General features: G+C 40.7%; 2 protein-coding genes across 2 annotated transcripts in view; both read right to left on the bottom strand.

Annotated features, from left to right (window-relative positions):
* Positions 1 to 27,502, bottom strand: part of STK36 (serine/threonine kinase 36) — a 137,694-nt gene that overhangs the window by 90,598 nt on the left and 19,594 nt on the right. The window lies entirely within an intron of this gene.
* The window catches only part of CNOT9 (CCR4-NOT transcription complex subunit 9), a 28,434-nt gene continuing 1,831 nt past the window's right edge, over positions 900 to 27,502 (bottom strand). Inside the window, exons 2-8 of the mRNA XM_079782565.1 lie at positions 14,967 to 15,146; positions 13,485 to 13,600; positions 11,976 to 12,085; positions 7,414 to 7,523; positions 5,477 to 5,575; positions 5,185 to 5,276; positions 900 to 3,639 (exon numbers count right to left, since the gene is read on the bottom strand). Coding sequence (XP_079638691.1) covers positions 3,471 to 3,639; positions 5,185 to 5,276; positions 5,477 to 5,575; positions 7,414 to 7,523; positions 11,976 to 12,085; positions 13,485 to 13,600; positions 14,967 to 15,146 — 876 coding nt within the window. The 3' untranslated portion in view covers positions 900 to 3,470. The remainder of the gene's footprint in view (positions 3,640 to 5,184; positions 5,277 to 5,476; positions 5,576 to 7,413; positions 7,524 to 11,975; positions 12,086 to 13,484; positions 13,601 to 14,966; positions 15,147 to 27,502) is intronic.

The raw sequence follows: 27,502 nt of genomic DNA, 5'->3' as shown, positions 1-27,502 counted from the left end.
GGTAGAGCCTTCGGTCATTTTGGATGTTATGACCCTGGCTCTTTATATATAGATAGACTCTATGCTAGTTCCAAATGTACAGCCAAGTGGTTAGAAAATCATGTAATTTAGAGTGGTCCCCTGCTGCTTCAAGTACCCACCTGGCCCCATACCTATTTATCTTATTATTGACTCTATCCCCTATGCTGTAATCTACATCTCTGTGGCTATTCTGTAACTACCAATTTGTACTGCTTAATTCCCTTCACCTTTTTCATCCAGGCCCCAAACCCCCACCCCTGACAATTGTCAGTCTGTTTTCTGTATCTGAGTCTGTTTCTAGTTTATTTTGTTTCTACATACAAGTGAAACCATATGGTATTTGTCTTTCTCTGACTTACTTTGTACTACCCATTCTTAAACAGTTAGGGATTTTCCAGTGTTCTTTTTCCTAGCTTAATCGCATGTGTTCAGTTCTGAGAACATTCTATTGAAAAAAATATTGAGACTTGCTTGATGGTCTAATCATGATCAATTTAGGTAAAATACTTCCAGTCTAATTAAAAACAGTATGTATACTGTTGGTTTGAAGGATAGAATTCTATTTGTCAATTAAACTAGGTTTCTTGTGTTGTTCAACTTATGCTATATTTGCTTTTGAAATAAATATATTAAAATATTTTTAAAAATTAATCTACAACACTCAGGAAAGAAATCTCATTTCATTCTATCATTTCCTATTCAACTTGTTTTTCTTAGGTTTTTGATAGCAATAATTTTGTATATCTCCTCTTTCCCAGCCACTGAGTAGCAGGAATAGTGAGCAGGAAATCGTATATATGGCTAGTAAGGAAGGCATGCTCTGAAGGCTACCAATGTCTCTCCTTCCCCTGTTGTACCACTGAAACAGTCACAGGCCCTCTAAAACCTTAAGGGGGAAAAGCTGGAAGCAGAGGTTGGCTCTGTCCCACTGAGCCATGACCAGGCATGGAAACAACTCTGGAGATGAGCTCTAAGTCCTGAATCCCAGAAGAAAATTAATATTAAAGTTGATGATAAAATCTTCTAAGTGTTACCTCTTTACTTATAGAAGTCTCTCCCATACCAGTACTAAGTTCTGGCCACTACAGCCAGGAGTAAGGTTCTGTCCCAGTAAAGAGATCCTTTATCAGATAAAGGGCACCACCCCTGTCTCCCAAACAGCTTTTATACATCAGCAAGACTCTTCCAAATGACTTATCCACAAAGAAACTATCATTACCCTCTTGGCAGGTCAGTGTGTTTGTTCAGGTAGACAGAGGGTAGGCAGGGGCAACAAGGATCATCTGTCTAAAGTGCCTAGATATCTCTATACTGACAAAATAAAATCTCCAGTTTAAAGGAAAAATTATTTTTATAAAAACAGAAGCATGTTTTATTTCAATCCTGTTGAAGAAATGCAAGGGATGAAAAACACAGAATGAGGGGAGGGGTCTCTTTATACACACGACATCAGGATTAACTACAAGGAATAATACCCATTTCCATCCCCCCACCCCCTGCAACTCCTATATGGGGCCCAAGGACAGCTGAGAATAGATGGAACAAGAATTAAGACACTATTGGCACAGTAATAGAGCCAATGCACCGAAAGATGGAGAAATAATTTCTCAGGGAGCAAGGGCCTGAGCCTCAGCTGTTTCCCAGTGGAGGGGGATGAGAACACTTTGGCTCAACAGGAAGATGGTTGGCAAAAATTAGGGTTACCCTAGCTGGACTCTCCAGATACAAACGATGGGCTGAAGGGAGTCAAGATGTTTATCCAGTCCATTCTTCTTCTCTGTTCCTCCAAGACCTCTTCTCTTCAGGCTTGAGATTATTGAGCTAGTTTGGTCCTCCTCTTCAGTTTGGAAGGCAGGGGAGTAAGTGCTTATCCTACTCTTCCTACATCTAGGCTAGTCAATTACAATTTTCTTGGCTCTAAAGAGACAGAAGTCAACTAACAAGCTGGCTCCCTTAGTGAAAGTCGGCTTGAAAGAGCCCTTGTATTGGCAAAACTGCCTCTGCAGACTTCTCTGAACTTGCCCTTTATGGACTAAACTTGTTCAGACACCTTCAATTGTGTGAGATGTGAACAGAATATACTTGGTCTCTCTCTAGAGTTGGATTAACAATCCCATCTTTCAATGGAGATGGGGATGAGAGAGAGCGAGCAGGTGTTGGTAGGAGGAAGGATTGGGACAAAGCAAGGCAGTTTACACTGGATTGTGAGTAGAGTTACCTAAAGCTCCACAGAAGGAAGTGGGGTGCTCTAACACAATATGAACAGTGAAAAAAATTTTAGTGGCAACCCTGTAATTCCCATAGATCAAAAGGGAATGTGTAAAAAAGAAAGAAAAGACTGAATGGACTGAGATAGTGGACTCTGCCATCTATCTTAAATCTGAATAAAATGAACTCAATTTGGCTAATACTGCTTCAAGTACAATCACGAAGACAGATGGAGCTGCAGAAATTCACACTAAAACAAAGAATGGGATCAAGTAGCCTGTCATCTTAATTCCAGGCACCTCCCTTTAAAAAAGTCTTCCAGGAAAGATCTTTAAGGACTCAAATAGGTGAGAACTACTGCTTCCCTCAACATAATAACCTTCCAGGACAGCCTGATGAATTAAGACATCTGTTTTAAGTTTAATTGGAGGAAATGAGATTTGGAATAGTTAGCAGCTGAAGCCAAAAATGAGGTTAAGGTCCCGGTGGCATCCAGACTGAGGGTAGAAGACTGGGAAAGGGAAGGGAAATAGGTGGTTGGGTTCCTGCTGTCCTTTGGCATTATCCCTTTCCCCTGCCTCCCATTCTTCCCAACAGTTCATGAAGCTATTGGCCTGCTGGAGGGGATGTTATGCCCAGACCAATGTTTTATTGAGCTTATGCAGCTAACAGATTGTAAACACTGCCAATTGACAAAGTTTGCTGAATATTACAGCTTGTGTCCACTAAACACACCTCTCTCTCTGAGATTTAAAGAAACAGATACCAAAGTAAACAAATACTGAGAGAGAGAATGAAGAGACACATCTTGAGTCTTCCAGGAAGGCAAAATGAAAAAACAAACACCACATGGCTTGGTCCCAGGCGTTCACCATGCCTAGAGTGCCGCTGCTATCACCATTGTCTCCTCTCCCTGTCAGTGGCTAGGTAGAGGTGGGGAGAAGGATCTTGGGCATGCTGCAAATACAGCATTTGCTGGTGTTGACTCTCTCCTGGGGCTGTGGTGGCCGACTGCTGTCAGGAACCCATTTTCCTGGGAGTAGCAGAGGAAGCCCATGTCTTCAAAACAGCCTGAGATGGCAGCTCATACACCTCAGCTGGAGTACCTTGCCTTCTTTCTCCAGTGCAGTTCCGCATTGAGGCTGTCTATTCCCAGTCGGCAATAAAACCTGAGCTGTTTTCTTCGAAGGTTCCCCCTCCCTTCCCAACGTGTGGGAGTTGTGGGAGGGGACAGGAGAGGATTATTGAGGGGGGAGAGGGATACCCCGGGGATCGGTGACCTGGCCTTCTTGCAGGTTCTTCACCAGCTGTGCAAGCCAGCGTTTCGTGGTGGTGTCATCTTTTAGCACCTGGGCAAAGGTTGTGTCCTTCAGTTGGTCAGGGAGGCACTGCCTCAGTGCTTCACGTGCCCTACATCAGAAACAAACAAACCAACCAGGGAGACCAACAAATAAACCCACATTTGAGGGACAGGGAAGAGCCCCTTACTTATACATAAATATACAGAATTCTAGAATCTATGGCTCTGTCAAGTTACTGTAAGAAGCCATTAACATTCTTTAAAGCTTATATGAGGTATAGGCTCAGACATCTCCAGAATCCGTAGCCTGGAGATTTCCACAACGATGCCCCAATATAGAATTTCATGACAAAGGAAAATGGAATGAAATGGTATAATAGTTTACTTCAATTCAAACTGCTTTCTGATTTATTACAGTAAATATTGCCAATATGTTCATATCAGAAATATATGGGTTATAATGAAACATTTCCAAAATCAGTACGCTAACAAGGAATATGACCTGATTCATAGTATGACAATAAACTTTAATTCTAAATTAATATAAATTTGTTTCTTTCCAAAAATTGCTTCAGTTTTATAGTTAAAACCCTTAATAAGAGATGAGCAATAAAAACAAAACTATGGTAGCAAAATTATCAGATGAACTTTTACATGCTTTATTTTTTTTTTAAAGCTGACCAGCAGAAAGTCAAATCTGAAAACCTCAAATAGGCTTAACTACAGGGGTGGGCAAAAGTAGGTTAAATTACCAGACATCGTTACCTAAAAGATAAATCATAAGTCAGGATACAAAATAATAACAATAAGACTAATAATACAAAATAAATAACAATACAAACAATAAACTATTTTGCATATTCACAACTATAAACCTATTTTTGCTCACCCCTGTATAAGGCAGTTTCATTTTAAGCAAAGTTACGACTCTGTACAAGTACAGTTTTAAATAAATATAGTCAAGCTTTGGTGAAAATAGGAACCACTAAGGAACAGGACAAAATGGTCAAATAAGTAGTTAGGGCTTGAATAACCTCAGTGGCAAGAGTTCACATTAAATCAAGTAATTCCCATTCCTAGGAACACAGAAATCACCCCATTATGTGGTTTAGCAGAATCTGTGCAAGTGGCTTTCAGCATGAATTATGGATTTATAAAGCAAAAGGTCAAATATTTCTAAAATGCATTATACCTACAATATATGATTTCTGGCAGAAAGATTATAAACATAGGGAGATGAAATAATTAGCTCAAGAACTTTACAGGAATCAGGGAGAGAAATGAAAATACATCACGAGCCCTCTGGGCCCTGTTCCTTTCTTAAGATATGTGAAAATATTATCTTTCTGACCACCTAGAGTAGCAACAGAAAGCTCAAATCACAGAAGTAATGTATCCTAAGGTTCCCAGGGAAGTATCTGAACTCTGGAATTTTAGAGTAGGGTACAGAGTTATAATGGGGAAATAAAATTCTTAAGTTTTTTTAAAAATTTAGCACTTCAGATTTAAAAGGAATTAATCAAGTTCTGCCTCAGATAAACTAAATATAGTTATACCCCTTCCCTGCTCTAAAGATATAGAAGCTATGCCATGAGATGAAGCAACCATTCACCAGTTTATTTCCCCAAAGTCCTATAAATTCTGTAAATGTTTACCTGGGATTATCTGAGAGTCGAAGGTAACATCTTACTACATGCTTCAGCAGACGGGCGGAAGGTTCTTTGGATAACTGCAGGACCATCTTACCCTGTTTCTCCCCAAAATGGGGTGTTTAGGAAAAAAACCGCAAAACACAAAATAATCAAGAGATGAGATATTGCAAGAATGATTATACAAGGCTCCAGGGTTATTTCTAGTTGGAATACTGAAGTTGCTCAGTGTCAATTGCAAAGGGACTAAGCTGTGTGGTCAGAAGTAGTTGCAAAAAGGGTGGATAAAGGAACTCACCAAAATCATGGCAACATGGGAGAAACGCTCATATGTCTGACATATATAAGCTAAACCGGTGTCATCTAAGAGGATCTTCTGAAGGATGAATGTGGCAACCTGGAGTAAAACAAAATTAAAGAGTCCAAAACATTACTCAGATTTGTCTTCCAACAGTCTATTCAATCTCCCAGAAATAACCATGAATCAGAAAATGAAGCAGAGACCCTTGCATTACATACATCTTACTTGATGAGATATACATAGTAAAAAAAAAAAATAACTATTACAGTATTGAATACTTATTATCTGTCAGAATTTTTCCTAAAGATATAAAACATGCCTTATTTTATTTTCACAAACTACCTATGAGGTAGGTACCATTGTTATTCTCATTTTACATACACAAAAGAACAGATTCTAGATAATTATCAGATTCTTAAAAAGTAAAAACTTTCTGTTACTGAAAACCTAATACATATCAGGTATAACTGATAATCAATAACTTGCCAGGTTATGGTCGCAAGTGACAAAGCTATTAAGTTGCCAAACTGAGATCCCAAACTAGTTTCAATACAGAGCCTCTCCTCTTTTCCATGGGCCAAGACAAGATGATTTTAGAGATGCAGCTATGCCTCATCTTTTCCAAATGAAGGCCTTTCCTATCCTTAAAAGACCTTTAAAAAATAAGATTTTTAAGTCTCCCCTCAAAAATTGTTCCAACAATAGTAAAGAATATCCCCAACTTAAGCTCATTAACTCTTACATAGAAGGAATTTAAAAAATACTAGTTTAATTCAAGTTAGTTATTCCAATGATTCTCTTCTTTGCCTGCTCATCAGAATCAACTGTGGGAATTAGTTTATTTTACTATTTTACTGGGATATAACACTGTGGTTAGCTAATAATGGTTTCCAAAGATATCCAGGTCCTAATCAGCGAACTCTGTGAATGCTATATAATATGGCAAAAGGAACTTGATAGATGTGATTTAGGATCTTGGGGGAGGGCGGGGGAGATTACTCATCCTGGATTATCCAGGTATGTCCTAAATGTAATCACAAGTATTTTTTGTTTGTTTGTTTTTGGTGGGTTTTTTTTTTAAGGGAGATGGGGGGAGAAAGAGAAACATCGATGTAAGCGCAACCCCATAGATCAGCTGCCTCCTGCTTACTCCTTACCAGAGACTGAACCTGCAACTGGGGCATTGTGTTGTGCCCTGACCAGGAATCAAACTGGCAACCTTTCAGTTCATGGGATGACACCCAACCAACTGAGCCACACCTAGGGCATCACAAGTGCTGTTACAAGAGGGAGGCAGAGGGAGATTCAACCACATGGGAGAAGGCAATGTGATAGAAGCAGAGAGAGATTTTAACATGCTATACTGCTGGCTTTGAAGATGGAGGAGGGGTGCATGAGTCAAGGCATGCAATTCCTGAAGATGGAAAAGGTAAGGAAAGGGACTCTCCCTTAGAGCCTCCAGAAAGAACGTTGCCCTGCTGACACCCTGACTTTCACTTGGTGCAACTGATTTACGATTTCTGGCTTCCAGATCTATAAGAGAATAAATTTGTGTTATTTTAAGCCACCAAGCTTGTTGCAATTTGTTATGGCAGCAATAGCAAAGTAATACAAACATATACAATAAAAAGTGTCAAGTGTACAAAGTGCACTAATCTTAAGTGCATGGGCCAGGGCTAATTACTATACTGTTTATTTTGTGAGTATAATACAATTTATCCTTTATAAGTAAAACTGCTATAAACATTCTTGTACATGTGTTGATGTGTGTGAGAGCTCATTTCTTTTGTGTATATTCCTGAGAGTGGGACTGCTGGATCATGGAATAGGCTTATGTTTATAGTGGATACTGCCAAATAGCTTTCCAAAATAGTTATCCTATACACCATAAAGAGCCAACACAATGTAGAATCCATTAAGTTAAAAGCACATACTGTTTTAGAAAGTTCACTTCCAGATTCCATAATGCGCAAACACAAAGGGATAATTTCTGTTGTCAATAAAAAATTGATTACTTCCTGCTCGTCTGTTTTCACCAGAGCCCCTAAAGAAAATATGGACAAACAAAAGTATTTCAGTTGTTAGGATTTCCAATAAAAATGAACTTTTTACTGTTCATCCAAGCTAGTTGTGGAACTTAAATAACACAGAACACAAACTGTGGTTTATATGTCGGAACATCAGTTGTACCCATGTTTAAAAAAAAGGGGCGGGGGGGGGGGGGGGGGGAAGAGAAGCACAGATTGACTGCTATCAGTCAGCTCTAAAAGATCAGGAACCAAGTTTGGTCCATCACAGAGTTAGCAGCAGTGTAGCCATCTAAATCATTATTTTTATCACTCTTGGTAGACAATAATATGATAATGTCACCATCTATTCTTCATTTATTTTAGGTAAGAGAATTCTACATCAGTATTAAAGCACATTACCAGATAGCAAAAAAATGGTGTCAGTCTGAATCCTATTTCACAATGCACATAAATAAATATTACTTCCCGATTATTAATTGCCCCTCTTTCCTCAAAGAGCACAAACATTTGGATATCCAAACAAAAAACACACATACCCCTAGATTCTAATCCTGGTTCCATAATAGTTTACACTTAAGTTTGATAAAGGTACTTTCCCTTTGTAGGCCTGTTTCTTTATCTAAATATAATAGTTGAAACAAATGATTTCTAAAATACTATTATTCTGTTGTCTCTAAACTAACACCATTGACCAGGTGACTGACACAGTTCAGTGGTATTATCTACATTCTGTATAGAGAAGCAGAACCCCATGAAACAATTGAGTTCTGTATACTTGGTTCACCATCAGCATGATGTTCCTCTTTAGCTTCTACCAGTTGAAATTTCAAGCCTTTCCCCCACCCCGACTTATTTGTGGAGTTCCAATTCTTGCCTTTTGCATTTTCCATCTCAGAAAAGAAGTCGAGGTTGACAAAAAGAAAATCTTCTCTTGCTCCTTTTTCTTTTTCAAAAAATATATTTTATTGATTTTTTACAGAGAGGAAGGGAGCGGAATAGAGTTAGAAACATCGATGAGAGAGAAACATCAATCAGCTGCCTCTTGCACACCTCCTACTGGGGATGTGCCCGCAACCAAGGTATATGCCCTTGACCAGAATCAAACCTGGGACCTTTCAGTCCGCAGGCCAGTGCTCTATCCACTGAGCCAAACCGGTTAGGGCTCTTGCTCCTTTTTCTTGTTTCTTAAAGTGATTGCTTAAGATATTTAATTAAAGACCTCTCTGCTTTTCTAGTATAAGAATTTAGTGCTACAAATTTCCTTCTAAGCCCTGCTTTAGTTTCATTGTACAAATTTTGATATGTTTTAATTTTTATTCAGTTTCAAGTGTTTCCTAATTTCTTTTATGCATCATTTCATTTATATTCAAACTTGCCTGATGACTCTTGAACTACATTACAGTAAAACCTCGATTTTGCGGACCTCTACTTAAGGAATTTGGGATTTAATGGACAAATTTCCGGGACGTATGTCATACTTGAAAATTAACATCCTGTTAATTTTAAAATGCTTTTAACCAAAATTTGCTTATACTTAAATTAACAGGTTATTTTTTGTTATTAGTTCACTGTTATTTTGTTGTTGTTAATCCTCACCAGAGGATATTTTTCCCATTGCTTTTTCAGAGAGAGAGTGGAAGGAAAGGAATGAGAAAGGGGGGAACGAGGGGGAGGAAGGGAAGGAGGGAAAGAGGAAGAGAGTGAGAAACATCAATGTGAGACAGACACTTTGACTGGTTGCTTCCCATATACACCCTGACAGGTGGTGGGGAGCAAACCTGAAACCCAGGTACGTGCCCTTGACCAAGAATCAAACCCAAGATCCTTGGGAGGGCAGACCGATGCTGTAACTACACACTGGCCAAGGCAATTCACTGTTATTTATTTACTTGTTGTCTTTATTAATTTTAGAGATGAAGGGAGAGAAAGACATAGAAGCATCAGTGATGAGAGGAAATCATTGATTGGCTTGCCTCCTGTATGACCCCCACTGGGGATCGAGCCCTGACCGGAATCAAACCGTGACCTCCTAGTTTATAGGTCAACATTTAACCATTGATCGACACCAGCTGGGCAATTCACTGTTATTTTTGACAAATTTTAGGGAATAAGCCGTATGTTAGAAAAAATAGTAATTTCGCCGACATAAATAAATACATCTACAATTATAGTCTACATATTTAAATCTAAGAGTTACCCCATGTAAACAATGTTCAATGAATGACTAGTATGTGATCATACCACATCACGCTTGGTAATTGGTTCTTTGTTGTGTGGCATGACTTTCTGCAGCAGTTTTAACTCGTGTGGAGGCTGTTCCGATGTGTGCTAAGCCATGCTCCAGCTGTGTGCATTTGTTTACTTGCAGTGACTGGTGAATACACACATTTACTAGACCAATTCAGTATAAATTTAAAATTACTGTTATACATCTAGAAATATTTTTTGTAAAATTAAACTTCTCAAACAATTACTTCATTTTAATCACATAAACAGTTCTACGTGAGTAAAAATAGGTAAACTATTTGTCAACTTTTTAATATACGCATCTGGAAAACCTACTTTATGATATAACGAACTTTCAGCTTTAACGGACACCACCTCACTCAAATTAGTCTGTTATATCACGGTTTTACTGTATAAGCAAAAAATTTAGGTCCAAATGTTCACCTTCAATTGACTTGGAGAAACTGAGTTTCAGAAAAGATATGCAACTGTGAACAATTGGCTTAATATTGTCCAAATATTTTATTCATCCTTCACTGTTATATTTATCTTACCATCTCATAAATATACCATCCAACATCAACAGTAAAAAAACACACAATAGAAATAGGATGATTTAAATCAGATTTAAAATATAAATGTTTTCTTTTGGCTAAAATCATGTTATCTTAAATCCTACATGAAAAATTTATATAGCTTAAAAGCAGAAAAGAATATATTGGAAAAAAGTTGCTAATTAGAGTACCACTTAGAAAATGTAAAAAACAATAACATTCATCTGAAGTATATGAAGTAATAGTTACTCCTTAAAAGCATAATAAAATGTCCCAGAAATATGTTTTAGAAATACCAAACTTTTCAATTATACTTCCTGATTCATAGTTTATAACCATAGGCATGTGAACACAGGTTGAACATAAAAATAACCTAATAAAACAAAATTTGAATAATCAATGTCCTTATAGTTTGATTGGTATGTAAGCAAAAACTAGTAGAAGACACTAAAAACAGAAAGGGTAATTGAGAAAGAAACCTTCTTGAGTGTGTTGACATTTCACAAATCCAAAAGTAGTTCTTTACTACCCAGGAGGCTGAGATCTGAAATAGCTATATATTACTAGTGGCCCAGTGCATGAAATTCGTGGACGGGGTGTGTGTGTGTCCCTCAGCCCAGCCTGCACCCTCTCCAATCTGGGACATCCCTCTTGCAATTGGGGACCTGCTGGCTCCTAACCGCTAACCTGCCTGCCTGCCTGATCGCCCCTAACCACTCTTCCTGCTGGCCTCCAACTGCCTCGCCCGCCAACCTTCTCGCCCCCAACTGCCCCTCCCTGCCGGCCTGCTCACCCGTATGACCCCCTGCCCCCGCCACCAGCCTGATCACCCCCAACTGCCCTCCCCTCCTGGCCAGATCGTCCCTAACCGCTTCTGCCTTGGCCCTGCCACCATGGCTTTGTCTGGAAGGATGTCTGGAGGGTCTCCCAGTCTAATTAGCATATTACCCTTTTATTAGTATAGATAGGAGATATATTATTTTCTTGAGTAAAATGTATTTTAGATACATTTCCCATAGTAAATGTATATGGAAGCATTAACTCAAGCATGCAAAAATTTAACTAGGTGAAATAGAAGGTAAACCCTTTGAGTTAAGGGAAAACAGGTTAGAAGTGAGAAAGGAAGACAAAACAAAACAACAAACTCAAATTCTTATTCCTAGAATCATACTTTTTATTTGTTGACTGAAGTTCTTGTTCTTTACTCTCCCAATTCCAGCAAATGTTTCTACATATACACTGAATTTAATCCCAAATGTTGGGCCTTATTTTTTTTTAAATATATTTTATTGATTTTTTACAGAGAGGAAGGGAGAGGGATAGAGAGTTAGAAACATCAATGAGAGAGAAACATGGATCAGCTGCCTCCTGCACACCCCCCACTGGGGATGTGCCCGCAACCAAGGCACATGCCCTTAACCAGAATTGAGCCTGGGACCCTTCAGTCTGCAGGCTGACACTCTATCCACTGAGCCAAACTGGTTAGGGCATGTTGAGCCTTATTAACAACACCCAGAATGGTACTTGAGAAGAGCCATCATGGTCGATACTCATTACTAAAAAAACATTCTAAATCTCAAAGACAAAAACAATTAGTGAACTAGAAAACATCGGACAAAGCACTCAAGTTAAGACCACTATTATAAATCAGGACTTCACATTTGCAGAACAACCTTTATTACTCACCAATAACTCCAAGACTGGTTAGCCGAAGATATTCGAAGGGACGCGTTTTGCTGACAGTGTGCAAAAAGGGGTACAAAAAAAGTGGAATGTGTGCTGCAAGAAATGCTGACCTGAGAGAAATAAAAGAACCATTCAGAGCCCAGAATTAATTTCTAAGGATTCTAAACATTCAAATTTCCAGATGGCTAATTCTGTAAGGTCTTTAACATTGACTGACCAAGGAATCTATAGGAAAGACTGTTATTGGTCTTTCGTCTAGACCAGTGGTTCTCAATGGGGGACATGTGGCAACGTCTGAAGATATTTTTGGTTGTCACAACTGAGGTGGTGCTGTTGGCATCCAGTAGACAGAGGCCAGGGATGCTGCTGAACATCCTACAAAACACAGGACAGCCCTCTCCCCTCCCCAATTCCTCTCCTCCCACCACAGACACTTATCCAGCTCAAAACATCAATGTTGTCAAGATTTAAAAACCCTAGTCTAGGCCAATGGTTAAGAGAATACATGATTTTTCCTCTTATCAGCACCAAGTACTTTAAGAATCTAACTGCAGATTTAAAAAAACTAGACCATAAAATGCAATCAAGTGCCCAAGAGATTCTCCTAGATGCCTTCTCTCACCTAAGTTATGGCTGAATAACGATATTCACCAGTATAGTCAGACAAAACCTTATAAACCAAGACAATAAAGCAGCCATTTCAGGTTTATTTGCTATGCTTAAATGCATACTCTTATCTTTTAATTAGAGAAATTCCAGATACACTAAATATTCTAAAAATATTTTAATTTGCAACTTATGTCAGGCAACTAATATGGAATCAATCTATTACTTTATATTATTTATAGTTAAACCTTGTAGGAGAACACCAAAACTTTTAAAAATTTTATTATGATTTCTTTTTATTGATTTCAGAGAGGGAGAGGGAGATAGAAACATCAATGATGAGAGAGAATCATCAATTATGAGAGAGAATCATCAATTGGCTGCCTCCTGCATGCCCCCTACAGGGGATTGAGCCCGCAACCCGGGCATGTACCCTGACCGGGAATCGAACCAGTGACTTATTGATACATGGGTCGACCCTCAAAGAGCTGAGCCACACCAGCCAGGCTAGAGTTTTAGATTTAAAAGATGAAGAATTATGGAGATGGGTGGTAGTGATGGTTGAACATTATAAGTATATTTAATAATAATGAACTATACACTTAAAAGTGGTTAAAATGGTAAATTTTATGTTATGTATATTTTACCACACTAAAAAGAGGTTAAAAAAAGTTAATTATAAGAGAACATGTTAAACAATACTATAACTGTCATCATACTAAAATTTAGTGAATAAGAGACCAGAAATTCTTCAGGGTAAAATCAAAAAGGAAATGTGGATCATGACTATCCATGCCCACATACATGCACCCTACTGCATGCCCCTCCTTGTCATCATTCAGAAAAAGTTAAAGATCACATTCAGTACAAACCTTTCCAAACAGATTCACTGAAAGCATTTACCTGGTTTCTGGGTGTGATGCCACACATTGCAGTAATGCCAGAGCATTGCAAACTCTGTTAGATTGGTGTGCTGTTAAGGTGGGTGGGTTGATAGATGGATAAATATTTACGATTTCCTAAAAAATGGAAACCACCAGATGAACAACGTATAATTTGTTATAAAATTAATTCTCATGATATTAAAGCAAAGAACTTAAATATGTTCCTATTCTTTCATCAGAAATATACTTGACTGAGACTATCTGTGATATTTCTACATGTCTCTAGAAAGATAGCTATGGAGGCAACTGTGGTCACTGACACTTTCTTTATATCCTGCATCTGTGGAAGCTTTCACTTGTGAGGAATTCTTACATTTATAATCCCTTTTTTTTTTGTCAACACCCTGCTCTAAGTTACAGTGATGAGGTAGCTGGCCAGAAAATGTTAGTAAATCAACCACAGTGACTCATAAAGGACCTTGAGTTTAGTCAGGTAGCAACTACAAAAAGAGGAAGATAAGAACATGGGTATATGCAGTGAATATATGTACTCTCTCTCAAAAGGTGATGATTTGTTGAATATAATTTCATTCATTTTAATTGTAAAACTTTTACATAAAAAATATTCCAATAAGAAGGATTAGATTCTTGGCTACATGCAATAGGGATAGAATGTGAACTGACTTAACAGATCTGAAAAATTAATATAAATATTAGGTATTTCATACAATACTTTAAAGGACAATCATTCCTAGACTATAGCATATCAATTTGTTCCCTACCAATGACCATTTTGGTCAGAAAAAATTTCAATTATTTAATATTTAATGTACAAGTGTACCCACCTTTAATCTTACAACTGTCATATCTTTTTCTTTTTTAAATATATTTTATTGATTTTTTTACAGAGAGGAAGGGAGAGGGATAGAGAGTTAGAAACATCAATGAGAGAGAAACATTGATCAGCTGCCTCCTATACACTCTCCACTGGGTATGTGCCCGCAACCAAGGTACATGCCCTTGACCGGAATCGAACCTGGGACCCTTCAGTCTGCAGGCCGACGCTCTATCCACTGAGCCAAACCAGTTAGGGCAGAACTGTCATATCTTTAACATTTTCTTTCCCCAGCATATACCTTGCAGTCTTTACACCTGACTTTCCACCTTTTCGCCACTGTTATGTAGAACTGTCCTGTAGTACTCCTAAAGCTGTGTTTCTCAAAGTGTAGTTGTTAGACCACCTGCATCAGAATCACCTGAGAGCAGGGGAGGTGCTTATTAAAAATACAGATTTTAATCTCAGACTAAATAAACCAAATATCTTGGGTAGGATCCAAAAATCTGCATTTTAACAAGCACCTTAGACTTTTTTACAAGATTCTTGCAAATGCCAACATTTAGAGACTCATCCTACTAATGTTTTCAAAATCATTTGGGCAAAGTGAGAGAGTTACAAGTGTAATAAACAGGACTGAACTACAGCTCATGGATATATACCCACCTGTAAAAGTGCTGCAATAGTACCAAACGAATGCCACAGCATGGGTGCAAGGTCAGGAACAGATTCTCGCTTCTTACTTAACTCCAGCAAAGCATTTTCCCTTGTCTCAGGACTGGACAGCTCATTGATCCACTGATAGATTTTTTCTCTATCCACTTGAGCCAGTGCAGTAGGCACAGGCTTCAAGTGAAAACAAGAAAGTAAACAAGTGAGTTTCATTAGAATCAAACCAAATCTTACTCTACAGTAGTGATTTAGAGTGAATATACTTTTCATAAATACCCAGGGAGCTTTTCTAAATATCCACACTTGACATAAACGAAGTGAATTTGTAAAATCTAAATTGCACACACACTTTAATGATTCCATGTTTAGGGATTTATCCCATAGGTATAGTTGGGTTGTACTGAAGACATACCAAGATATTTACTGTCGCACTGTTTTAAAAGCAGAAAACTTAAAATAACAAGTATCTATCCTTAAGGAACTGGTTAAAAATGTATGGGTACATCTTTATATAGAATTCTATGTAGTCTTTAAAAAAGAGACACTGTACCTCTGTATCTGCTGATACTGAATAAAAAGCCAAAAACAACAAAAAAGAGTGTAGAACGGCATAGTATATGCTTCCATTAACATACACATACATTCTTACATATTTACATGTAACATTTCTAAAAGGACACATAAGAAATTGTTAACAGTAGTTACCTCTAAGTTTGTAATCTATATGGGAGACTTACTTTTCATTGTATACAATAAAACCTTTTGCATAAACTTTTTTTGTATCATGTACTTAAGTTACACCCATGCCACCCATTGCTGTTCTTCTCCAATAATTCCAGCATCCCTTCTGTGAAGAAGAAAACTGATGTAATTTGGAAAAGCTCTTCCTTCTAATGATTCTCCCCTTTGAGAATCATTTGTTAGATACTCAAGTAGGAATTATATAAAGACTTAATAGAACATGCTTTCATTATTGTGCTAAAGAATCACAATATTCCCCCCAAATTGAGGATATCTATAATTCTTCACACTTGTCAAATAGCCTTATGACCTAGTTAAGTCCCTTACTTGTTCTAATCTGGAAAATAAGATGGCAGACTAGAAAAATGATTACTGTTGCTGTTTCGAAAGTCCTAGCAAATTTATGTTCATCTCTGTCCCTATGTCCAATATTTTCTCATATAATTCCTCCCAAACCATGACAAAGAAAAAGTTGGGTAGCTAGAAAGAAAGGCTCTACACTTGCAGATGAGAACATTATACTCAAAGGAATAAACCTGCTTAATTCACACAAGTATGAAGGTGCATATTCCAATGCTTTCTTGAATAGTATTACATGGCTTCTCATAGTACCTTAATGTGATAGAATGTTGACCCACCCATCGTACAGATGGAAAGATGAGGAACAAAAAGGACAACTGTTTTTGTTGAAGAACAGACTGAAGTCTCAGATGAACTTTGAGGCATATTCACATTTACTCTACCCAAGCTGAACAATCGCATTCTATAAATGGAAGCTTGATTATAAGCTTTTAGCTTAATGTTTATCATTTCACTTGCTTGACAATGTACCACAAGGTATTCTGCTAAATGAACTGAAACTCCATGCAGCTTAAGTCTTCTTTAAATGCCTCAGAGCAGTGATTTTCAACCTTTTTCATCTCATGGCACACATAAATAATTACTAAAATTCTGTGGCACACCAAAATAAGATATATACTAGAGGCCCGGTGCACGAAATTTGTGCACGGGGGGGGGGGGGGGGGTGTTCCTCAGCCTGGCCTGCACCCTCTCCAATCTGGGACCCCTTGAAGGATGTCCTACTGCCGGTTTACAGAGATCGGGCCTAAACCGGCAATTGGACATCCCTCTGACAATCCAGGACTGCTGGCTCCTAACCGCTCACCTGCCTGGCTGCCTGCCTGCCTGCCTGATTGCCCTTAACCACCCTGCCTGCCGGCCTGCTCACCCCCAAATGCCCCCCCCTGCCAGCCTGATCACCCCCAACTGCCCCCCCCCCCCCTGCTGGCCTGCTCACTCCAAACTGCTCCACCCCCCACTGTCCTGATCACCTCCAACTGACGGCCTGCTCGCCCCCAACTGGCCCCCCCTGCTGGTCTGCTTACCCCCACCAGCCTCGCCCCCCACCAGCCTGATCACCCACAACTGCTGTCCCATCCTGGCCTGATCATCCACAACTACCCTCACCTCTTGGCCTCTAACCGCCTCTACCTCGGCCCCGCAACCATTGCTTTGTCCAGAAGAACATCCGGAAGGTCTCCTGAAAGGTCTTCCAGTCTAATTAGCATATTACCCTTTTATTAGTATAGATTTGTTGATCTGACAAAAAAATAAAAAAAAAGGTGTAATTTTGATTCACTCACACCGGACAACTATTGTTGTATTGGCTGTTGTCATTTTTTTTTTTTAATTTAACCATCTAAGGGAAAATAGGTTAGTGCCCCTGACTAAATAGTCAGGTATTGCATGTTTTAAAATTTCTTGTGGCACACCAGTTGAAAATTGTTGTCTTAGAGTAATCTGTTAAAAGTTGTTTTTGACTCCCAGCAGTGATACTTCTCAAGGAAACACAGGCTCCTATAGTAACAATATGATGTAGAAAGAATAGGGTAGCTTCTCCCCTCTCTACAGCAAAAACAGAATTGTCCAAGCACTTGTGCTTAGAGTATTACATAACCTTAAAAGCTCAGTGGAAACAAGGGCTAAAATTTTAGCTTTGGGTTTCCTGCCCAGTCTCTTGAATGACCCACAATCCAGTAACTTAAAGGGGCTTCATAGATGCTACTCTAGCAATATAGTATCTACCCTGATTAGTCATTGCTCATTCTGGTCAACTCTCCCCAAAATCCTGTCACCCAGACACTACTGTCAATAAACTCCATTACCCCAACCAAAGCCAGCCTGTGACTTGTACTCAGCACCCCTATACCCCATTCCACCCTAGGGCGCCCTAGGTGAACAACATCCATTAGCATACCATTGCTTCTGAACACCACGCCCCATCCCCACACATTAATTTACTAGAGGACCAGTACATGAAATTCATGCACGGGGGGAGGTGGGGGGAGGGGGCGGGGGTGTCCCTCAGCCCAGCCTGCACCCTCTCCAATCTGGGACCCCTCGAGGGATGTCCGACTGCCCGTTTAGGCCCAATCCCGGTAGGATCTGGCCTAAATGGGCAGTCGAACATCCCTCTCACAATCCAGGACTGCTGGCTCCCAAGTGCTCACCTGCATGCCTTCCTGATTGCCCTAACCGCTTCTGTCTGCCAGCCTGATCACCCCCTAACCACTCCCCTGCCAGCCTGATTGATACCTAACTGCTCCCCTGCCAGCCTGATTGCCCCTAACTGCCCTCCCCTGCCGGCCTGGTCACCCCTAACTGCCCTCCCCTGAAGGCCTGGTCCCCCCAACTGCCCTCCCCTGCAGGCCTGGTCCCCCCCAACTGCTCTCCCCTGCAGGCCTGGGTTCCCCCCAACTTCCCTTCCCTGCAGGCCTGGTCACCCCCCAAACTACTCTCCCCTGCTGGCCTCCCAAATGCCCTCCCATGCTGGCATCTTGTGGCAGCCATCTTGTGTGTTGGAGTGATGGTCAATTTGCATATTACTCTTTTATTAGATAGGATATTTCCAGAGCAGACCTGACTCCAATTAGATGAATGGTATTGGCACCCCGGGAGGCCAATGCCTTGTATCTATCTGCTTGGGTCCCTAGGGCTATCACCACCTGCTACCAGCAAAACTCCAACTTTTGAGACTATTTGTGGGAGCTGCAGCCTCCCTGAGAATTTGGTTCTAAGAGAGCTAGGGATGTCAGCTGGGTGGTAATGTGGCCTTCTCAGGCATTAACTTGGAGCTGTAGATTTTGTAGACCATTCTAGCAATGGGAAGGCAGTGAAAGCAGTTTGATACCAGGAAATATCTGGGGTAGGGGCCCTCCTTTTCATCATCCCTATTGAATTTTGCCCCCAGTTTAATAGGAGGCATTAGTTTAAATCCCACAACTTATTTGTTAAAATATAAAGGGAGCTAACATAAACAGTGCTTATTCTGACAGGCATTGTCCTAAATAAATATGTATCATCACCACCTGCATTTTATAGATGAGAAAACTGAGAAGCACTTACTTAAAACTTAAGTGGCAAGCCAAGATTTGAATCCAGGTGGTCTGGCAAGACTCTTACCTGCTTTGCTAATGCTGCTTCTCACCTGCCTGAAAGATTAGGTCTGATCTAACGATGAGTTTCTAAAAAACTACTTCCTGTGTTTATTTCCTATACAATAGAGATATGGAATACATAAAAATCTCAAACTAAAATTAAAAAGTTATTGCTATTAGTTCAGCAGAATCTGAAAACAATCAACACCATGAACAGTGTCATTGATGTTAAGAAAAATTCTCTACTTGTTAAGATTATAAGGAACTTAATAACCATCATTTTAATGCCCGTCAGTGAAATCATTTGACATAGACCAGTGGTCGGCAAACTCATTAGTCAACAGAGCCAAAAATCAACAGTACAACGATTGAAATTTCTTTTGAGAGCCAAATTTTTTCAACTTAAACTTCTTCTAATGCCACTTCTTCAAAATAGACTGCCCAGGCTGTGGTATTTTGTGGAAGAGCCATACTTAAGGGGCCAAAGAGCTGCATGTGGCTCGCGAGCTGCAGTTTGCTGACCACGGACATAGACCATCGACCCTCAGACTGAAGGGTCCTGGGTTCATCGTACTTCAGTTGCAGACTCAATCCCTGGCTCAGGTCCAGGGGTGTGCGGAGGCAACCATTGATGTTTCTCTCTGTCTCTCCCTCCTCTCTTCCACTCTCTCTAAAAATCAATGGAAAAATATCCTCGGGTGAGGATTAACAAAATAAAAAAAATAGTAGCATTCTAACAGGTATGATGTGATACCTCATTGTGGTTTTAATTTGCATTTCCCTAATATTAATGATTTTGAACATCTTTTCATGTGTCTGTTGGCCCTCTGTATAGCTTCCTCGAACAATGTCTATTCAGTTTATCTACCTATTTTTATTTACTTATGAGGATATTTTTCCATTGATTTTCAGAGAGAGTAGAAGGGAGAGGAAGAGACAGAGAGACACATCGATGTAAGAGAGACACGTAGATTGGTTGCCTCCTGCATGTACCCAGACCAGGGCTGGGAACCTGCAACCAAGGCAAGTGTCCTTGACCGGAACTGAACCCGGGACCCTTCAGTCCATGGACTGAGACTCTATCCACTGAGCCAAAATGGCTAGGGACATCTACCCATTTTTTTAATCAGTTGTTTCTCTTGTTGAGTTGTAGGAGTTCTTTATATATTTTGGATATTAACCCCTTATCATAAATATCATTTGCAAATAATATCTTCTCCTATTCAGTTGGTTGCCTTTTTGTTCTGTTCATGGTTCCTTTGATGTGCAGAGGCTTTTTAATTTTTTGTTTTGCTTCCCTTGCCTTTCTAGTCAAGTTCACAAAAAAGAATGTCCAGAAGCTTAATGCCTATGTTTTCTTCTATGTATTTCATTGTTTCAGGTCTTACATTCAAATCTTTAATCCACTTTGAGTTAGTTTTTGGGAATGGTGTAAAATTGTGGTCTAGTTTCATTCTTTGATCTTGATAGTAAAACCCAAAATGTATCTTTCTTTCTGAATCCCAAAGATCATTTAGGCATACCTCTCACAAAATTTTTAAAATCTGAAAATTGATGTCTTCTTAATAGTGGGAAGTGAAAGAGGGGGATGAGGGAAGAGAGGGAATTGTACTTTTTAAAAAGCATGGTTTCACTTAGTAATCACAACAATGTGGTTATTATCCTCATTTTACAACTAATGAAACTATGAGTAAATGATGGTGGGCAGATTTCCTCCTCTTCCCATTCTCTATTTAAAGATCACATCTAAAGATTTCTAATTCCATTGCTACAATCATTCAATTTATAAGTTACTAATTATATTTCTGAGGCTGTGGCTGACATGGAACTCAGTCTAGTAGCACACACTATCCAGCGGCAGATAAACAAAATAATCTATGACTTACCTAACAAACACATTAAGAATGATAGGACACTACCACAAACACAGAGATGAACATTTCTTGAATCAAATAAAATCTATGGATCTTTTCCTTAGGAAAAAACCTAACTGCAAATTGTTTTGCACATGATTTGTTTTCCACAAAACTTACACATAATTTCAGAGAACTCATAGATAGCCCAACCCGTCATTAACCCAGGATTAAGAACCTGTTTATCGCCCTGGCTGATTTGGTTCAGTGGACAAAGCATTGGTCTGCGGACTGAGGGGTCCAGGGTTCGATTCCCATCAGGGGCACATGCCCAGGTTGTGGGCTCGATCCCCAGTGGGGGATGTGTAGGGGGCAGCCGAGCAATGATTCTCTCTCATCTTTGATGTTTCTACCTCTCTCTCCCTCTCCTTTCCTCTCTGAAATCAATGGAAATATATTTGAAAAACAAAAACATGGCCCATCCTTTATTAAAAAAAAATAATAACCTGTTTATCAAGTTAAAGAATACACTTTAGTTCATCATATATCTAAGCTGACTGTCTTCACTCAGAGCACCATGGGATGGGTTGGCTGTCCATTAGTGCCTCCTGATTTTTGCAGAGTCAAACAATTAAAAAAAAAAAAAAAAAGAATAGAAAAGACGTTGATTTGCAAGTAACTACACAAGTTCGAAGTGGAATGCACACTGGACTAGAAGCCAGAATTGTCTTCAAAATACTCTTTTGCCATTTCTAGAATTGTGTCCTTTACTTTTCCAAGTCTCAGTTTTATCATTGATAAAATGAGGGAACTATATTCAACCAAAGGACCAGTGCATGAAAATCATGCACTGGGGCCGGGGGGTGGGCGGAGGAGAGCCCCTCAGCCCGGCCTGTGCTCTCTCGCAGTCTGGGAGCCCTTGGGGGATGTCCGACTGATGGCTTAGGCCCGCTCGGGTGCTGCCGTGGAGGCAGGAGAGGCTCCCACCACCACCGTTGCGCTCACCAGCTGTGAACCTGGCTTCTGGTTGAGTGTTGCTCCCCCTGTGGGAACGCATTAACCACCAGGGGGCAGCTCCTGCATTAAGTGTCTGCCCCCTGGTGGTCAGTACGCATCATAGCAACCAGTCGTTCCACAGTTTGGTCAATTTGCATATTAGCCTTTTATTATATAGGATTATTACCAAAGTCTCAATCAGTTATAAAATCTTAGAAATTATTTAGTTTAAAGTAAGAACCTAATCTAAGTGGCCCTTTAAAAATAATATTTTTTAGTTATAATTTGCATACAATAAAACTTTTCAGTATTTGAGAAATCTGTACACCCGAATAACCATCACCACAATCAAGATATAGACGACTTCAATGATCACCCCTCAAAGTTTTCTAGTACCCCTTTCATTAAATCCCACCTCATCCAGCCCTAGGTCACCAGAAAGCAGAAAGATATGCTTTCTGCTGCTATATATTAGGTCTGCCTTTTCTAGAAACTATTTATAGGAAGTAACATTTATTGAACATACTATGTGCCAGTCAGTCACTATGGATCATCTCCCTTTATTCTCAAAATTCTAACAGGAAACGGTTTCAGGGAGGTTTAACACATTCAAATTTGTACAGTGAGTGTATGGCAGAATTAGTCTACTTCTCTCTAGAATCAGTGAATCCTAACTGATTTATAGAATTGAAATCACAAATATCCTTCCAAATTGAAGAAAATGTTTCTTAAGAACACAATATAGAACTTAAAGTTTAATATTCTATTATATACTAGAAGCCCAGTGCATGATTTAATCATGCACGTGTAAGCTGTCTGTCCGCTGGTCGGCAGCTCCGAAGTCCCTGGGCCCCTAGGGCGAGGCGGGGCGGGGGCGTGGTCCTCCTGCAGCCGGAGCCCAGGCCGGGGTCTTGCCTTTGCCTCCCGCCCAGGAAGGCTGGGGCCGCCGCCACATGCTCCTGCGGCCCAACTGCCGCCAGACTCCTCCCCGGGGAGCCGCGCCGCCCGCCCCCCCCCCCCCACCGCCTCCAAACCTCCAAAACGCCGGCTCGCTGCCCCAGAGGCCTGTCTGTGCTGCAGCACAGCCATGGCACAGACACTGAGCTCGCGTCACCGCTGGCAACGCCAGCTCACCGTCCTGCCGGCCCAATCACCACCCCAGCCACCCCGAGTCCCGCCCCCTGTGTCTCCCGCTGGCCCAATCGTGGGCGTAGCGGAGTGATGGTAATTTAAATATTACCTTTTTATTATGTAAGATAATACAGCTCACTAACAGTTGGATTTGGCTAAACAGTAAGTTCAATTACATATCTAGAAACATAAAGTCATGAGAGTCTGATTTGGACTATTATCTTCCAAGATTAGAAACAGAACCTATTGGATATAACTGTGTCTTTAGTTATATACTCACTTAATGTCAATGGTTCTTTCCTTTTAATAGATGTGTGAAAAATATTTGTATTGTCAACATTTACGAGGGAATCACTGTCCTCTTTTATGTTTAAAGATTTGTATAAGGAAAAAGTATCTTACCTTATAATAGACAAATATGCAAATTGACCGCACCTTCGCTACGCCCAAGCCACGCCCACCAGGAAACCGTTGCAGGGACGTTGGGGTGTGGCGGAGCCCAAGGCCGGGAAAGCCTCGGGCACCAGCAGGGACCCTGCACGGATCGCAGGCAACGACCAGGGGGTCAGCTCCTGTGATCGGTAGCAGGGAAGCTGGGTGCGGCCTTGGGCACCAGCAGGGAGCCTGCACCGATTGCAGGAAACCACTGGGGGTCAGCTCCTGCGATCCCTAGCAGGGACACTGGGTGCCGCCGAGCCCAAGTTCAGGAACGCCTGGGGCGGAGGCTTTCCTGGCCTTGGGCACCAGCGGGGAGCCTGCACGGATCGCAGGAAACCATTGGGGTCGGCTCCTGCGATCCTTAGCAGGGATGTTGGGTGCGGCTGAGCCCAAGGCCACTGCCCGGGGCCAAGCCCCAACCCTGAAAGAAGGCAGAAGGCGGTGGCCACAGCCAAGGCCTGGGTCCCCGGTTCCGGCAGAAAACTGGTGCAGGCAGCCAGGTGAATGAAGGTCTATTGCACGAATCTTCGTGCAAACGGGCTACTAGTTTCAAATAATTTTCTTTCTTTCAACAAAGCTTAACACAGGCAAGAGATTTACCAAAGTGAGTCACCAATGGTTAACGCCAAGTGTTACAAACACAGGTTATTGACAGTTGGTTTTCTATCTATGAAAATCTTAACACCTAATATGAAAAGGAAAAAAATATCTAGAACTTAAATAAAAAGACTCACATTTACCCATAAATAAAAATATGACTTAGCCCATATGATTAAAGTTAAAAATTGATAATGATGGCTCTTGTAAACAGAAAATAGACAAACCTATCAATACAATTTTATGTTTAAAATAACTGCTGGTTTTCCTACCAATGAATATGTAACAGAATGGAACTGGACTGAAATAGGTATTTCCCCCCCTAATTCTGGAGATGACTCAACATGTGGTTTTGGATATCTACATAATGATAATATTCAAAAAACCTACACTTCTTAAATAATGCAAAGGGAAATAATGAATTAACTTAATTATCCTATCTTTCTAAAATAAGGGCCAGAATGTTCTTTAAAATACCTTTTTAAAAATGGAAGTGAATAAGCAAAGAGAAATTAGGCAATCTGCTTAAATTCAACAGGAGATATGGGAGGGAGGAGATAGTGCTTGAATTAGATCCTTCAGAGTGTACAATGTTCTTTTTACCTGACAAAACTTGGAGTCAGCACAGCTTCAACAAAAAGTTACAAAGTAACTAATAATGTTGCCGCTTAGGTGGAAAGTGATGGGAAAAAAAGGTTTATGAATGTTAGAATTGTCAATGGATATCGGTGAGGCAAATTTTAGAAAATGCATACCCAATGCATCTCCTAAAGGCTTACCTTTGGCTGTTTTAAATCTCTAGCATAACATTCATTAAAGAAGACCCACAGTATATGAAGGTTTGTAATTTCACTATTCTAAAGCAACCTGTGAGGTCCATAACAAAGTGATTTGTTACTCTGCAAAGGCAGGAATTGAGTCCCAAGGCTGAATCTGGGAGCAAGTCATTTCACCAGTGAGTGAACCTAGCCAACCACTGAGCACTTTGCTATTCTTATTTAATCTTTAGGTAATCCTGTGTGGTATGTGTGTCCTTGTTTAATAGACTAGAGGCCTGGTGCACGAAATTCATGCACAGGTAGGATCCCTAGGCCTGGCCAACGATCAGAGCTGACCTATGGGGTGATCCGGGGTCCACGCTGGCACCCACCTTGGCTGGCCTGGGGCAGCTCCCACATTTAGCATTTGCCCCCTGGTGGTCAGTGCACATCATAGCAACTGGTCGTTCTGGTCGATTTGCATATTAGGAAATTTGTGCACGGGGTGTGGGGGGGTGTCCCTCAGCCCAGCCTGCACCCTCTCCAATCTGGGACCGCTCAGAGGATGTCTAACTGCCCACAGGGATCAGGCCTAAACCGGCAATCGGACATCCCTCTCACAATCCGGGACAGATGGCTCCCAACCACTCGCCTGCCTGCCAGCCTGATCACCCCCTAACCGCTCCCCTGCCAGTCTGATCGATGCCTAACTGCTCCCCTGCCAGCCCGATTGCCCACAACTGTCCTACCCTGCCAGCCCGATAATCCTCCCCTCCAATTACCCTCTCCTGCCGGCCCGGTCGCCCCTAACTGCCCTCCCTTGTCAGCCCGGTCGCCCCTAACTGCCCTCCCCTGCCGGCCTGGTCTCCCCTAACTGCCCTCCCCTGCCGGCCTGGTCTCCCCTAACTACCCTCCCCTGCAGTCCTGGTCCCCCCCAACTACCCTCCCCTGCTGGCCCGGTCCCCCCCAACTGCCTTCCCCTGCAGGCCTGGTTGCCCCCAACTGCCCTCCCCTGCAAGCCTGGTTGCCCCCAACTGCCCTTCCTTGCTGGCCTGGTCGCCCCCAACTGCCCTCCCCTGCAGGCCATCTTGTGTCCATATGGGGGTGGCCATCTTTGACCACATGGGGGTGGCCATTGTGTGTTGGAGTGATAGTCAATTTGCATATTGTCTATTATATAGTATGTGAGACAGAAATTACTTTCTATGGTGGCAATAATGAAGAAATTAGGAAGTATTCTGTAAAGAATGTCAAGTCTAGCCCTAGCTGGTTTGGCTCAGTGGATAGAGCGTTGGCCTGAGGACTGAAGGGTCCCAGGTTCGATTCTGGTCAAGGGCACATGCCCTGGTTGTAGGCTCAATCCCCAGTAGGGGGTGTGCAGGAGGCAGCCAATCAATGATTCTCTCTCATCATTGATGTTTCTATCTCTCTCTCTCTCCCTTCCTCTCTGAAATCAATAAAAATATATTTTTAAAAAATATAAAGGTTAACACAAATGCAAATTTTCATCATTAGGCACAAAGGAAGCATTTTCTCAAGTGGCTTTAGATTATTGCAGACACTATTGCGTGTATTATAGTAGCTAGTGACAAATACCATTACTGTTCCTTTATCCAGAGCAGCAGAATAATAAGCAGTTTATCTAATGGAAGGCATAAAGAATTGGGAAAGAGGCTACTCAACTTTTCTATGCTGCCACCTCCTGACTAACCAAATATTCTAGTGAATGAGTGGTACAAAGGAACTTGTCAGCACTTTTGTGTGGTCCAAACAGCATAACAGGTGAAAATGTACCTAAAAGTTCAAATTTTAAATAAATGTAAGGTATTATAAATTTAATTGGAAAAACATTAATTCAGTACAGCCATTAAAGCTGTGTTTCATTCAGTAATGAAACACAGCTTTAATGGCTGTTCAAAAGAAGCATTAGAGAGCAAATGAAAATAAAAGTGAATAGGTATAGAGTTTGGGGAGGCACAGGAAAAAGAGCAGCTTGGTATCAAAGTGTGGAGAAGACGCTATCAGATTTTGAGAGATGGACAGACAGGCCAACCTTATTAGAATCCCTTATTTAACTTGCCCCTCCCCTACCAGCAGCAACCTCATCTTGACTTGCTTCTTCTAAATTATACATGTATGGGGGAGATAAGAGATCAATTGAAGGACTTGTATGCATGCATATAAGCATAACCAATGGACGCAAAACTCTGGGGGGTGAGGGCAAGTATGGGTGTGGGGTGGGGGGGGGGACAATGGTAAGATATGTACACATATAATACCTTAATTAAAAAAATAAATTAAAAAAAATAAATTATACATGTAATTTGGGAGAAGAAAAAAGTTGGGAAACTGCAAATGCCTATTGAGACATATAAAAGGTACCTCTCCACTTTGAATAGTTACAAACACTTAGACACATGGTGACTGGAGTCAGAGATGCCACTGGCTCTGGAAATGATGGTTTTCTACAGCCCAATCACACTAAGCTCACTTTTTTTTTTATATATATATATTTTTTTATTGATTTTTTTACAGAGAGGAAGAGAGAGGGATAGAGAGTTAGAAACATCGATCAGCTG

The sequence above is a fragment of the Cnephaeus nilssonii genome, assembly GCF_951640355.1.
Source record: "Cnephaeus nilssonii genome assembly, chromosome: 10".
Taxonomy (NCBI): domain Eukaryota; kingdom Metazoa; phylum Chordata; class Mammalia; order Chiroptera; family Vespertilionidae; genus Cnephaeus; species Cnephaeus nilssonii.
The sequence above is the reverse complement of the archived record's forward strand: the minus strand, read 5'-3'. Positions and strand labels throughout refer to the sequence as shown.